Raw genomic sequence first — 15,233 nt, 5'->3', positions numbered from 1 at the left:
CTCAAATGTAATACACATTGTTTTATTTTGGCACAAATATGCCGTATTTTTGCATTGTATTTAGTGTTACACGTGTATTGCATTCCGATGTGTGTATTGCATTCCGATGTGTGTATTGCATTTGAATGTGGCACGATCCACCTTCCATAAAGGGGCACATGCATAGTCCAACAGCGATAGGAAGACAATTCTATTATTATTCTTTGATGATATCTCTCTTTTTTTTCTTGTGGCATTATTATCCCCCTCTGATGGTGCTCTACCAGAGAATACCCTTTCGCCACTGGGGGGCAGTATGCTCTTTGTCATCATCGAGAAGCCTTACAAAATGATAAAGTGGTGGTCAATTATTTCAATTTAATAACATACTATATTTTAATGCCGTGGATTAGATTTTAAAAAAGGGATCACAATTTAGCGGCGCTTCATTTTATTTTAGAGGGCACTTGCTAAACTCAAGCACTATGCAATGTTTGCGCTGGCTGGTGTTATTATGAGATATGTATTTTTCCAAACACCGGAACTATGGAGGACCAAAAGTCTGTCAAAATTAACAATAAATATATAGACACATAAATGAATGTATGAACAAATAAATGAATGAATACACACAGTATAACGAAATACATTTCTATATTTATTTATTCTTTTCCACATTCATTCTTTGTTTTCCACATTCATTCTTTGTTTTCCACATTCATTCGGAGCAAGGAGCGCCATACTACACCAGAAAATCACACCGTACAGACAGACAGACAGACAGACAGACAGACAGACAGACAGACAGACAGACAGACAGACAGACAGACAGACAGACAGACAGACAGACAGACAGACAGACAGACAGACAGACAGACAGACAGACAGCTACATGTTTACTTCCTGGTTCTAAACCCGCTGGTTTTCTAGCTGGCAAGAGGTTGATGGAAAATAGGTTATCCACCCTCTCTAACCAGACGATCTGACACTTGTGGTGGTTGTTTCCTCTTTGATTCGGCCGCTAAAAGGTCCGGGGGGAAAAGTCGCTTTGTAGTTGATCACAGATATAATGATGAACTCAAACAGAGTCGTGTGAGTGTCACATAACAGACTAGGGGTGTGTGGTTGTTTGTTCGTTAGCTTGGCTTTACTACGAGCTAAGCTACTCGGTCCCAGAGCTGCCAGGCTGTGTGTGTGGGTGTGTGTGGTGTTATTGCTAAGCTAAGCTACCTGACTTTCAGGAAGGACTGGCTGGTGTGTCCCGATCCTTTCCAGAGGTGAGTGTTGATCCTTGTTACAGCAGAGTTGATTGCTTTTCTAAATAGCTACGAGCGGGGCTAGTTTGAAGAAACTAATGTCAATTGTGTAGCATCTATTATGTCATCAAGTTTACTAGACTAACTTTTAATTTGGGGGGTTAATGATTAATCATTGATGCACTTGATTCTACTGAAATAATAGTATCGATCACTTCCTCGTTGATCTTGCTGTGTCAGAGTTTTTGAAAGGAAGCTACCTATAAAAATGCTCCTGGATTTTTTTTTTTATGTGGGAAATCCATAATAATGTGAATTTCTTGACCATGTGGGTGGGCTGTTTGTGCCATGTCGTGTAGGAAAAGACTCATAGAAACCCAACGCAGATACAATTTGCTCCTATGATGGGCAATAGTGTTAGGTAGCTACCTATACCCAGTTAGGCTAAACACATCTGCTAGAGCAAATCTAGTGGAAGGCCATTTACATGTGGTTTTTTTGCCTGGAAAGGTGATGAATGAAGTCACATTAGTCTGATAATTACTCTTGGAGGAATCCAAACAGCAGGACTCCTTGCATCCCTATAAATCACTTCTTATTAAACGACTCACTGCCTGAAACCGTTTTTAGTTGAAGTTTAGCCATTACTATAGTGTAGCCTACTCAAAGTTTTCATTTGGTTGGTCTGTAAGTCATTGCTGCTAGTTGTTGCCACACATCTTTAGTTACCACATTTAAAATGTACGTATTTGTCATGTTTATTTTCTTGAGATTGGCAGTGGAAGGGGCCAGTCTTGAAAAACAAATGTGTGATAAGAGATCATTCATGCAGTGTTACATTAATGCAACATTATAAGCATTCCACTCCCTCTAAAGCAAGTTTTACCTGATAAACCTCAAACTCCACATAATCTGATTTGGGCGATCACGTCAGCTACTATATGCATGGCATGTACTGTAAGCCTAGACTTAAGGTGGGAGTAAATTGTTGAGTTGGACTAGGCCTACCTCCATCAGAGAGGTAGTTTTGTTTCGTAATTTGCCACCTAAATGATCAGGCCTACCTTCTGTCACCAAATTTTGTTTGTTGCTATCTTGTTGACAAAGTAAATTATAGGCCTTAGTCTGTACTTTTTTAAGTTGCTGTTACAAAAAAACAAAACCCATTTTGGCACCCCCTGTGTCTGGTTCTTGTTTATGGATATCTGGCAGGGTGGTGGCAGTGCTGTGTGAGACACGTTGAAGGGTAGAATTAGCTACATTACCACATCCAGACCAGGCTATCAGTAGCAGCAGATGGTAATCTGGCTTCCATGGTAAAAGTGACAGCCATGGTCACTCACCATACTGGACCACTCACGTGGGGCCCTAATCCTACTCTGTGGCTGTCCAGAGTCTGTGTCCAGCCACTAACTGTAGTGTGTGTGTGTGTGTGTGTGTGTGTGTGTGTGTGTGTTTCAAGGTTTAATTTCACTCTAATCTGCTATTAGGAATAATATAACTTTAAAGATATGAATACCCAGGCCCACTTGCTTACAGTAAACAAGGACTGAGCAAACTGCTTTTGTTTCACAATTTCCATACCTCCTCTCCGTTAATCCTTCTTCAACACCCCTTTTGTTTGTAGACTTTGAGATTAATCAGTGTTTGCTCTCCCTGTGCCTGTTACCCCCCCCCCCCCCAAATTGCTTTGCATTTCAAAGTTGCTGTGTCACCACCATGGTTCATCTGTTCACATTCCAACAGTCTTCTCTCCCAGCATGCGGCTGAAGCTGCGGTGCTTATAGGATGAAGAGCCCGGCGCACCGCTTCAGGGACATCGAGAGGCAAGCTGACTACCTGCTGCCCGAGCACTGCGCCCCTCCCCCACTGCGCTACGGCTCGGACACCATGTGGTTCATCCGAGACGGCTGTGGCATCGTGTGCGGCGTCATCACCTGGATGCTCGTCTTGTACGCAGAGTTCGTGGTGGTGTTCGTCATGCTGTTGCCCGCCAGGAACCTGCTCTACAGCCTGATCAACGGGGCGCTCTTCAACACCCTGGCCGTGCTCGCCCTGGGATCCCATGGCCGGGCCATGTGCACAGACCCGGTCTGTCTGTCTGTCTGTCTGTCTGTCTGTCTGTCTGTGGAGAATATACTGTATGACAGGGCAGCTGTACTTAGTTTAACCTGGATGACTGTGGGTTTGTTAAGGAGGGATATAGTGCCTGGGACTAAAGATTTCTTGTTTTTACGCATAGCCTGGCGAGTATAGCAGGGGGCCTGTTGGGAGCAGTTCATGGTACAGGGGGTGGTTTGGGTCTGAGAGGATCTTCTACCTCTTACTGAGGGCCTGATCTGTAAAGGTCTCATACTACACCACACCCTCCAACCATACAGTAAAAAATAATTGTCTAATGGTTGACACAGAAAATGTATTTCAGACACTGAGTCTACCTGCTGTGTAGATTTATTGATAGTGAAAATGATCATGGACGCCAACACAATCTCTCTTTGTGGGACTTTGTGTTTACTCTGGAAACAAATAACAAAAACAATTATATATATATTTCAAGTACCCCCACATACTACTGCAGGTTTATTGTAGATTATTGTATCTACAATAATCAATTGTACAGTCGACTGGCTTATGGACCAGCTCACAGTGGTATGCTCTTGTTTTGTTGTATACAATTAATTATTGTATTTGTATGTGGTCAGGGCACACCCACAAAAGAGACCGTAAACTCCCTGGATAAATGAAGGTTCACAACAAAAGACATTAAAATATCAGTAGCCTAGTTGCAGGTGTTGAGTGCCTCTTCTCCCTCTTTTCTCAGGGAGCAGTGCCTAAAGGAAACGCCACAAAGGAGTTCATCGAGAGCCTGCAGCTGAAGCCCGGTCAGGTGGTCTACAAGTGCCCCAAGTGCTGCAGTATTAAGCCAGACAGGGCTCACCACTGCAGGTACGGGACTGCTGCAGTCGAGAGAGGCCTGAAATGGCTGTCCCACTGGGAATACCACTGTTTGTGTAGGATTACACACGCTACACTTCCTAGCCAGCTAAAGGGGGGGTTGAAGTAACGAGGTGTCTGGCTTACACTTACTTAGATCAAGATCAAGACCAAGAAGAATGCTTTGAACAGCTTTAAAGGATGAAAAATCATTAAAAAAGTGGATTAGTTCAATTACAAATCCTTGCATATTTGGGCCAGATGTAGGTCATGTGGCCACACTTGGTATTTAGGCTTTATTTGTGAGAAGAATACTATGATTTGTGAGTCACACTGTGTCCTATATAAAGTGATATGATACTGTATACATTGCTTAAACGTGAGAAAATAACATGAGATCAAAGGCAGAGCACAGTTGTTGACTGCTGTATTGTACTGTACATGTATGTAGCAACTTGACATGCTAGGGCAGATAAATTACGATGATGATGTTGGCAGTGAGTTCAGCTGTCAGTCTGCTACATCTCCTTGAGAAAATTGATATCTCCCCAGTGAGCCTGTTAGCTTGAGAGTACAGTCTAGCTCAGCAGGTTATTCCAATCTTTTCATCTCCATCAATGTCAACACGGTGTGCACTGTGTTTCGCTAGAGGTGGATGGAGAAAGTCCCCAATGCTGCATCTGTGTTTGAATTCCCTCTTCATTAATTATGCATTCTGGCTGATCTTCATTCATCCCAAAGGGAGCAGCTTGTGTAGGTCATGGTTTAGCCCATATTCTTCCGAGCTCTCCACCCTGTGTGTGTGTGTGTGTGTGTGTGTGTGTGTGTGTGTGTGTGACCAACCGCGTGTGTGACCAACCGCGTGTGTATGTCGATGCCGCCATTGGTGTGTGAATGTGTGTGTGAATGGGTGAATGAGAGGCCGTTGTAAAGCACTTTGGAGCAGCAAAAAAGGCGCTATATAAGTGCAGTCCATTTACCATTTACCATGTGTGTGACCGTGTGTCCGTGTCCCCAGTGTGTGTAAACGCTGTATCAAGAAGATGGACCACCACTGCCCCTGGGTCAACAACTGCGTTGGAGAGTGCAACCAGAAATACTTTGTGCTTTTCACAGTGAGTTTAGCACCATGCAGTTACTACTCAAACACATGTTCTCTACACACTATTAATGACTCTCTCTCACATTAGCTGTTTACTACTGCCATTGTTTTCATCACATAGCTAACTAATTCCACACCTACGCATACTCAGTCTAGTATCCGCTTTCAGAAATCACATACTGTACTGTTGTATAGAGTAGGCCTTGTCCATATCACAATGTTGACAACATCAGAGTCCTATCTGTTTTTTAAAATTAAGAGTCCTGATAAATGAACGTTGTAAGTACTATACAATAACTGTAATACTACCATATCACCTTAATTCTGTCCTCTTTAGATGTACATTTCACTGATATCCTTCCATGCCCTGATCATGGTGGCCTTCCATTTCGTCTTCTGCTTTGAGGACGACTGGACTAGTAAGTACCCGTGCTGTTCAGCTTGTTTTAAACAACGTCTGTGTCAAGGATATGTCACGAGCTAGTAAATGGCACCCGCCATGACAGTTGTAACGTATCCCAACACAATCCTATCACAATGATATATTTGTAACTAGCCCTCACAGCACAGAAACAGAGAGGTCATGAGCTCCCCTCAGCAGACCACCTCTGCCCTCCACCAAAGTTAAACCCTCTCTCTCTCCCACCTCCCTCTTCTCCCATGGCCCCCTCCCCAGAGTGCAGTAGCTTCTCGCCTCCAGCAACGGTCATCCTCCTCATCCTCCTATGCTTTGAAGCCCTCCTCTTCCTCATATTCACCTCTGTGATGTTTGGGACCCAGGTCCATTCCATCTGTACCGACGAGACAGTAAGTGGACGACACCCTTAAGCCCCTCCCACTGCTCCTCTCACTCCACTTCACCACATCACTCTGTCCAGGGGCACAGCTGGGTCCGTACAAACAAAGTGTTTTGTTAAGAAAAATATGTTGTCATTCTAACCCTAACTCAGCCATTCATCTCAGTAGCTAGTAACACATGCAGGGGAGGCTGGCCAAGGTAGAAATCGGAGGACGGGCTCATTGTAATGCATGGAACGGAATGAGGAACTTTCCTTTCTACCTCCGCCGGCCTCCCCTGGTGTTTCTACCTCCGCCAGCCTCCCCTAGTGTACTACTTCCGCCAGCCTCCCCTGGTGTTCTACTTCCGCCAGCCTCCCCTGGTGTTCTACTTCCGCCATCCTCCCCTGGTGTTCTACCTCCACTAGCCTGATGTCTCGATGACTCTTGTTGTCCTCCCTAGGGCATAGAGCAGCTGAAGAAGGAAGAGAGACGGTGGGCTAAGAAGACCAAGTGGATGAACATGAAGGTGGTGTTCGGCCATCCTTTCTCTATAGCGTGGTTGAGCCCCTTCGCCACACCAGACCACGGTAAGGCAGACCTGTACCAATATGTCGTCTGAGCTCTGGAAGCGCGCACGTTACCGGCCCGCTCCTTTTTGCGTGCGGACTGAGGAAACGGACACGTGACTTTCTTCCAGCCCAGTGACTTCACTGAGCATCTGAGCTGAGCTCTTCTTGACTATAATTGGGTTTTCTTTTCTTTTTTTCCAGTTCTTGATCATTTGTAATTTCAGGGTGTTTCTTTGTGAGAGATCTTGTGAATCTGCCTGTTTTCCTTTTAATACTTTTCACTCATTTGTTTCTGCCTGGTGCTGATCTTTTTTGATGTGTGTTTTCACGTTCACAACCAAGCCCTCGGAGACCATCGATTTTGTAACGCCTTTCTGCTTTTTTCACAATCACAATTGTAGATGCGATGACATTTGCTGATGTAGGTAGCATGGCTACAAACTGGATTTGGCCTTTGATAAGGGGGAATTGAGACTGTGTAAACCCAAAGGACTTCATGCATATGGTCATTTCCTGTTCTAAGGACTAAACCATGCAAACACACAAGCTGAATTCCAGATTACAGGTTTTGTGACAAGCAAAGAAGTTCAGGTCATTTATTGTTATTTTTTTTCATCCTATCAAGGTTTCATTTGTCTTCCGATATCAAAGCAGTGTATGACTTTGCCTTAGTACAGTGCACCATGAGCAGGGGAGGCTACTGTAAGTAAAGAGATTGTGTTGCTCTGCCTTAACCTTGGCTGCCAGTCACGCCTCTGTGCAGGACATGTTTACTCCTAAGGGAACGGCAGGATGAGACTCTGACCAGGATTAACCTTGCGTTTTGGAATGGAATGAAAGTCAAACTCTGCAGGAGCTTTTGGCAATGATGGACGGTTATTTCTGTTGCCCTTTGTCCCATGGTGCGACAAGATGTCTAACTAGCTGATATGTATGATAACCGTTTATGTTGAATCATGACCCCACATGACCCCCTCTGAAATCGCTGTTTTGATCAGTCTTGCCATTAGATTATATAGGTGGTAAATCGCATCATATTGTTTTGAATATCTTTTTTAAAGAAGCATGAACTGATGTGTAATTTCCCCCTTGTTACATTTTTTAAAGTGTAATCTGCTTGTGGTTATGAATTTCCATGGCATGGTTTGTGCGACAATTGATAGGGATGAAATGAACGCCTATGAAACATGTGCATTGATGCCAGAAACACCACGTTGGAAGTTGACATTCTAAATGTTACCATTGCCAAACAAAGTTGGTTTACACCAAGCAAGGAACAGGACAGAACATGTTTTTTAGGTTTAGGCAGTGCAGATTGATTCCAGGGAAATGTTTTCCACACTGGGCAGAATTTAGGTCTAATTTATGTCAAATGTATGCTGCCAAATGTTATGGTTTATGAAGGGAGGATTTTCCTAGCTCTTTCACACACACATGCATTGTTGAGTGGTACAATGTAGAGTGGAATATACCCAGGCACTCTACAGGAAACTCGCTTACACTTTCAACAACTTTGGCCTTTTTTCTTTTTTTTAAAGAAGAAAATAAGATCACCACCACACTGCACAATGCGAGGGTTATGTGTATTCATCCATTCCAAACTGCTGCTTTTCTCTTAAATTGACAATGCAAAGCAGTGGCAAGGAATTGGTGCTTTTTAAAATATGTTTGAACCACATACTGTGTGTTGCTTTTATGATTATTATGATCTGAAATAAGTGTTTGGCTGCTGTTAAATGGCACTATATGAGAGCTGTCACCTTCCCCTTAACAGAATAGTTTTTGTTTTTGTTGTTGTTTTGTTTTACTTAAATGCTCTCCAACAACTTAACAACACATTCTATCCATGTCTTTTGAAAGTGTTTCTTAGATCTGCTTATCATGATGATGTACACTATCTCACAAGCATCGTCGGATTCATGTCTCTGTGCCATTGACACTTTAATGAGAAATTTGATTATCAGAGCATGAGGCTCCTTTAAGTTACTCAAGGCTTGTTACCTCAGCCCATACAATACTGACTAATGACTATCTGATTAGAGGCACTGCGCCAGAGCCTTACTCACCAGTAGAGAGGAGGTATGCTGGAAAGGTGTGAAGTCTCTTCTCTGCTGGTCTGATATCATGTATCATGTATTGTACCATTTCTCTTTATATGTCTGTCTCTTATCTTGACACAATTGTCTCGCTGTTTTCTGACACATACACTGCTGTAAATACATGATTCAATATGATGTGCGTCTGTTTCAAATGTTTATCTGAATACAAAGTATATTATTTCAGTCTCTTTCATATGGAAAGGGAATATAATAAATTTCTTGTTTTTTCAATTAAGTGTGTTTCATTGTTTCACCACATGTTCATTTGTCAGGCATACCTCATGTTTAGACAGTTAGCCTAGAATTGTAATTTGGGCTAGTTAGTTAATAGGGTTTCCAGCTCAAATTAGCTACAAATAAAAAATAGGCTAATTGGGCAAACATGAAAGTGACTGTATATTTCTTTCTGAAATGTGAATGAGTAAAGAAACAACTGACGGTTCACTTATTGCAGATGAGAGGTTTATTCCATAGTTATCCAACATTGCGCAATAGCTCATATTTGAATGAGAGCTAAGACATGTCCATAAAACTGTGAATAGAAAATATTTACACTTTTACAAATGTCATTTTCAAATAATTTTTGACAAAATATGAATGACCTGTAAGATGAGATAAGACTCAGAGCGCAAGAACTGAGACAACAAAATGTAGAACTGAGACAAGTAGAATGGGTGAATGAGAGGCCGTTGTAAAGCGCTTTGGATAAAGGCGCTATATAAGTGCAGTCCATTTAAGTAGTTCATGCACACTATTCCAGGGAAAACAGGGCTCTGGGCACAGTGTCAGACAGCTTCGACACCCCTGAAGCAGGGCACAACGGCAGTGGTAGGCAGAAACCCTCTAGTCACCAGCTCACATCTAGCTCCCTCCTGGGGTGAGGATTAACCGATTGCTAGCCAGCTTCTCTAACTCCTAGGCTAACTGCCTACCCGTATGAGATCACAGTACAGACACCCTCATTTCTGCCCAAACACCGGTTTTCCTCCACCCTGTATGTCCAAGAAGCAATGACTCACAGTTTGCACAATCTTTTAGGTGTGGCAATCATATTCTACTGGCCTGTGGCCATTCATGGAAGCTTCCCCTTATATGAGCCAGTATATTCAAATAACATGGGGAGAAGTATGGCCAAAGTAATAATTTCAGAGACTTTTAATACATTGTTGCTTTAACTCCATTGGTTTCAGGCCCTCATATGTGCACTGGTGTTCCTTAGCCCTCCTTGTGGTCCTTAGGGCCCCAGTGGTGCACTAATCTTGGAAACACACAGCTTATCAGGTCACTATGCACCTCTTATATTAACCTCTACAGTATATTGACACTACATGGTTACATCAAGAAAAAGAAAAAAAATCCTATAAAGAACAGGTGATAAAAGAAAAGATTCATGTTAACGACTACCGTAATGGATTGAGTTCTCTTCTCTTAGACAGTTGGTTCACTTGTAAATGACGTATCCTCGGATGAGACTAACAGCAGAAACATAAGCACCATTGTCTCCTAATTCAATAGATAGAGTCACATGACCAGGGAAACATATCACATGATACAAAACCTGCAGTCTATGCTGCAATTGGAAGGAGATCTGATTTCATCACCGTTATTCTGCATGACACAGACGTCATCGGCATATAGCTACAGTCAGGATACAGTAGTGTTTTGGTGTTGCATGCATACGATGATATACTGTATAAAAAAACAACAGCAAATTGTGATCATTAGATCAAATCAAACTCCATTTTACAGTCACGTTTGTTGTTATTACTCAAAGCCGCCTCCCACAATTGCATGTCACAGTGTTGTGGATTATTACGGAAGTACACCATTCGAGGACACGCATGCTAAACACACATTTTTGATAGAACACCCACACACTCAGTAATCTAGAGTAGTAGAACAGCAATATTTGACCTCTCCAAAGATACAGAGAGAGGGATTGTGCAAGAATGTCTCCTTGGCCCCTCGGGTTATCTGAATGTAATTGTGATGGATCCTTTGTAAGAAACTGGGATGGACGTTGTGGATGTAGCTGGAACATGAACAGCTGGCACCACTCAGTCAAGAGGCCAAATGCCACCAACCTAAAAACTACCAGGTTCAAAACCTCTGACGTGTTCAACTGTTAGACTGAGGCAGCTAATACCATAGGTTTGATGGTCACTGAATAAAATGCCACCTTGCTCTGGCTGGTATACTTTGGTGTGTGACTTATTTAGGTTCAGGCTTTGGTAGGAACTTGTACACATTAGTCATAGTTGCAAGGCCATCTGTCCTCATAATCCACAAAAAAAATAAACTAATAATCCATGTCATAGTCATATCGTGAATGCAAAATATGCAACCATCTGAACACAATATATGACTGAGGACAAGTTCCCATCAAGGCTATGAGGTCTATCTAAGCGAGTGAAGGACATGGACATCCCATATTACAATAACACTATCTTGATGGCAGTGTTTATATTGGAGTATAGCAACAATCGTAAGGCCTACCACTTCAGTTCAAACCTCACCTTGAACATGCAATGATGCAATGTGGATGGGAAATGTTACAGTGTCACATCTTAGGAAATGTAAGGGTAAAATAAAGCTTTTATAATTTGTCGTAAAGCATATTGATGGTGAACTATAAATAATGTCATGCGTATTCTACAAAAATTCTTCAGTATTCCACCCTGTCATGACACCGTTTCACTGGGGAAATTCCATGCTTTGTTTTTCACAGATCAGATAGATTGTTTGCATTATTGTTTTTCTTTTTCAATCATCAGATATGTGTAATTTGATAGGTTTGTCATGCGTTCCTCTTGGTCACCCCTTGTTGCCCATCATGTGGGGACGCCCTCTGCAGCACCAGGAGGCCCGAGAACGTAAGGGAGATCCCCACCCACCACAATGCAATGTGGGTCTCCCCGAAGATCAGCTGGCCTAGAAATGCCTGTGTGAAAAGTTATTAACCACCAGTAAATGTTTAGACAGATCCATGAAATGCCCACTAATCCAGTGACTTCAAGTTGTTCTGATATTAGCATTTGCAAACAACAACATAAGATTGTATAAATCTGTGACACATATCTTGATTCGGATAGACACATTATTTAAAACCATGTACTTGTGGGGCTGGTTTCACAAAAATTAAGCCTATTCCTAGATCAAAAAGCATCTTCAAATGCAATTTTCTATTGAAAGTGTGATTGAATGCAGGACTCGCCTTGTCCGGGGGGTTATTCCATCAACGCCACTAAAGGAAAATCCAGGCATATCTTGAAGTCTTGTGAGACTCATCAAAATAAGGCTGGATTTTTAAATAAATCTCACAGGATTTATCAAAATAAGCCTGGTGACGTTGATGGAATACCCCCCCGGTAGAGTAATTAAAAACCTTTACAGGTTAAGGTACTTACAGAAGATATGAAGTTAGAGGCTGTAGTGGTCACAGTGGCTCGGATGGAAGAGGAAGAATATCTGAGGGCCTTAGCCAGGAAGGTCCACATCACAGCATTACAGGTGAAGAGCAGCCCGCCACAGAGCAGTCTCAGGGGAATGTGTAACTGTAACACAGGACAGGCACTGATTAACACTGATGACAAGACACAATCCAGATATTCTTAATTAGGCCATAGACTGTGACAATAGATATAGATTTATTAGGTTAATCATATTGACTGCTTCTCGTCTGTGAAATTACAATGACAAGCACGTGCTGTTCAGAGTCTTGAAGGTCATTAGCCGACCTGCATTATGGAATAAGCATGAAAAATCGCCAAATAACCCTATATTCGACCACTGACATAACGTGATTTATACACAACAAAATAACCCAGAGGATTCGTGTTTCCTACAAAATATGATGTAATAGGCTACATAGGTCGCACGGGCTGCAATGTCGTCTTTGGGTACGGCACTACGTGAGCTTAGAATGATAAGGTTCTATCTCCGTTTAGGGTAGTTCAGAGATATTGAGCGTCAAAGTAAAAAAAAATAACATCATACAGGCATTAATAAACACCTAATGGATCAGATTATGTAAAAAACTCAAATTTGACAAAAATGGAGATAGAACCTTATAATTCTAACGTCACGACTAGACACAGCATGACGCGCCTGTCCAGGACGAGATGCTGATGGTGCTGATGGGGCTGATGCGGAGCGCACAAGCTGGAGTCAGAACCGTAAAAAAAAAAAAAAAAAACTTCCCCCCTGGCTGAGAAATGACCCCTGCTAACACATTGACATCTACATTATTCAAAGCAATTGAATCCCCATCGTGTTAATAATTCATGCTCCTGAACCGCGGCGATGCCTCACCCAGTCACAAGCGGTGGTCTCGTCCGCTTGTCTGAATGTCCGCTGCTCTCCCCATGTCCGGAGCCCGGTTTCACAGACACCTTTGAGGTAATCCGCTCCCAGGGACAGTTTTGCAGACGATGACGCGACTGCCCCAAGAAAACCCGCCAGCAATGCATAGAAAACGCCAGGGAACATGTTGACAACCGAGGAACATTGTTTTCTAAGCCATCACATTTCTATTGCTGAATGGAGCTGCGTGCGTGCGGGTAGTCTGTATTTCCTACCAACAGCCGTCCGGTGGCAGCCACTGTGCCACACCAATCACAATACTTGGTCAGTGGTTAGGTGTGCCACGTGGTTGGACAAAACTCGCATAGCACAGCATTGTGGGATGAGTAGTTTATTTGGAGGTATATTCCATGAGTTCAAAAACTGTCAATGAAAATTATGACTTTTTTTTCCTACCATGGTTTCGACAGGGCCTGATTGATGCCAAGTGTCTCTCAAGGTAACCCAATTAATGAACCATTAATTTACATATTTGATACAATATGGAATGAAAAGTCCTAATATTTTTTTTTAACAGAAAAGTTCAAGTCATAAAGCCTAGTATAGCTCCTTGTTACAGCAGCTTTTTGTCCTCTCTGGTCTATTAATGACAGATGTAGTGGAAGATCAATGCAAATCTAATGTCCTTTAGTGGGGTCAGGCTCTCAGTGAATCAGTCCAGCCTTGGCCTGCCCAGAAGCTAGTGTGTGGCCACACAGTGAACACGAGCCCACAAGATGGATGATTCCTACAGCATACTGATGATGAGCTGGATCATAATGGTTCATTACCTGAAACCACCCTATTACAGCAACAAGTGGAGGGGGGAGACAGATAGGCCTATACATCATGATGTTCAGCCGTATCTCTGCCCTAGATTGATGGAGCTGTCAGGAAATGTGGAACTGGGACCTGGTTCAGAACCTAATTATAAGCAGAAGGATAAAATTCATTGCATTTTCTTTACATTTTAGGGAAAGGAGTTTCGAATTAACATAACACCACAAAAGTCATCCAGCTACATTGTGAACATAAAACAAAGAACGGTCTTGGACCAATAAAACAGGGCCTTTTCAGGCGTAGGCTATTGGACAGAGAAGGCTGGGAACGAGGAAGCCATTGAGCAGGAGTCAGAGGAAGTGGTAGAGGAGTTGCACAGGATGGGTAATGACTGATGATGGTGTGTGGGTCACGTCTTGTGTTCACTGTTCACACGTCCAAGCAGTTCACAGGCACTGGTGTACCACATGCCCCAGAATAATGAACACATTTCATGTTACTCTTTTGGTTGACGTCTAAAAAGACTAAACGTCACTGTGAGGCCTGGGTGGAACATGCCCTGCAATATTTCTAATAAGCTCTAATAAGCCTAATTGGACCCTCTGGTTAGTTAAAAACTATGTTATTTTGCTTCATTGGTTATTTGTTATTAATCTGACTCACCCTACGGACGGCTGCGGTGCAGGAGGTAAAGCCGGCGTCTGATGATCGCAAGGTCGGCAGATCGGCGGTTTGAATCCGTCTGACCACATGTCGAGGTGTCCTTGGGCAAGACACTGAACCCCAAATTGCTCCCAATTTGGTGTGTGAATGTGTATGTGAATGGGTGAATGAGAAGCCATTGTAAAGCGCTTTGAAATCATCAATCATCGTCAGCTATGCTCAGGCCAGGTCCACTGGCACTCATAATGCTAGTAGAAGGAAGAATTAAGATTTTAAATTTTTTATTTCATTAAATGTTTTATTTAATTATAGTAGAGAAACTGTACAGGAAAGTAGAGAAGATTGTCATCTTCATAAAACCAGTTTGAGACAACTTTTGCTTTGTGACATGAAGCATTATCATGCTGGAAGCAGCCATGAGAAGATGGGTACATTGTGGCCATGAAGGCCTCCAGCCCTAAACCTAGCTCCTGCCGTAACCCTAGCTCCAGCCCTAACCCTAGCTCCAGCCCTAACCCTAGCTCCAGGCCTAACCCTAGCTCCAGCCTTAACCCTAGCTCCAGGCCTAAGCCTAGCTCCAGCCTTAACCCTAGCTCCAGCCTTAACCTTAGCTCCAGCTCTAACACTAGCTCCATCCTTAACCCTAGCTCCAGCCTTAACCCTAGCTCCTGCCCTAACCCTAGCTCCAGTCCTAACCCTAGCTCCAGGCCTAACCCTAGCTCCAGCCCTA

The 15,233-nt window shown here is 42.9% G+C and overlaps 2 protein-coding genes across 3 annotated transcripts; one reads left to right on the top strand and one right to left on the bottom strand.

Annotated features, from left to right (window-relative positions):
- The first annotated feature begins 987 nt into the window (after positions 1-987).
- LOC308157237 (palmitoyltransferase ZDHHC3-like) lies at positions 988-8,871 on the top strand. Of its 2 annotated transcripts, none has more exons than XM_080530761.1 (7): positions 988-1,256; positions 2,995-3,326; positions 4,057-4,181; positions 5,188-5,284; positions 5,609-5,690; positions 5,948-6,078; positions 6,512-8,871. In XM_080530761.1, the coding sequence occupies exons 2-7, from the start codon at positions 3,024-3,026 to the stop codon at positions 6,668-6,670; spliced, it is 897 nt and encodes a 298-aa protein (XP_080386887.1). In that variant the 5' UTR covers positions 988-1,256; positions 2,995-3,023; the 3' UTR covers positions 6,671-8,871. The 2 variants fall into 2 exon arrangements, with proteins under 2 accessions (XP_080386887.1, XP_080386886.1); XM_080530760.1 differs by having other exon boundaries at positions 2,982-3,326.
- A 2,246-nt stretch (positions 8,872-11,117) lies between these two features.
- Positions 11,118-13,207, bottom strand: tmem42b (transmembrane protein 42b; the record flags this gene model as incomplete). Its single annotated transcript, XM_080532388.1, has 3 exons — positions 11,118-11,660; positions 12,127-12,273; positions 13,031-13,207. 3 exons carry the CDS (start codon positions 13,205-13,207, stop codon positions 11,517-11,519), a joined length of 468 nt encoding a protein of 155 aa, XP_080388514.1. The 3' UTR covers positions 11,118-11,516.
- Positions 13,208-15,233: the final 2,026 nt, after the last annotated feature.

Source organism: Nansenia antarctica, assembly GCF_963989245.1.
Source record: "Nansenia antarctica genome assembly, chromosome: 5".
NCBI classification, from domain to species: Eukaryota; Metazoa; Chordata; class Actinopteri; order Argentiniformes; family Microstomatidae; genus Nansenia; species Nansenia antarctica.
The sequence above is the reverse complement of the archived record's forward strand: the minus strand, read 5'-3'. Positions and strand labels throughout refer to the sequence as shown.

Excerpts from the sequence above, each read along its gene's own strand:
- LOC308157237 (XM_080530761.1), top strand. The coding sequence starts at position 3,024 with ATGAAGAGCCCGGCGCACCGCTTCAGGGACATCGAGAGGCAAGCTGAC. Across the intron at positions 5,285-5,608 it reads AATACTTTGTGCTTTTCACA|ATGTACATTTCACTGATATC; the intron begins GTGAGTTTAGCA and ends TGTCCTCTTTAG. Across the intron at positions 6,079-6,511 it reads CCATCTGTACCGACGAGACA|GGCATAGAGCAGCTGAAGAA; the intron begins GTAAGTGGACGA and ends TGTCCTCCCTAG.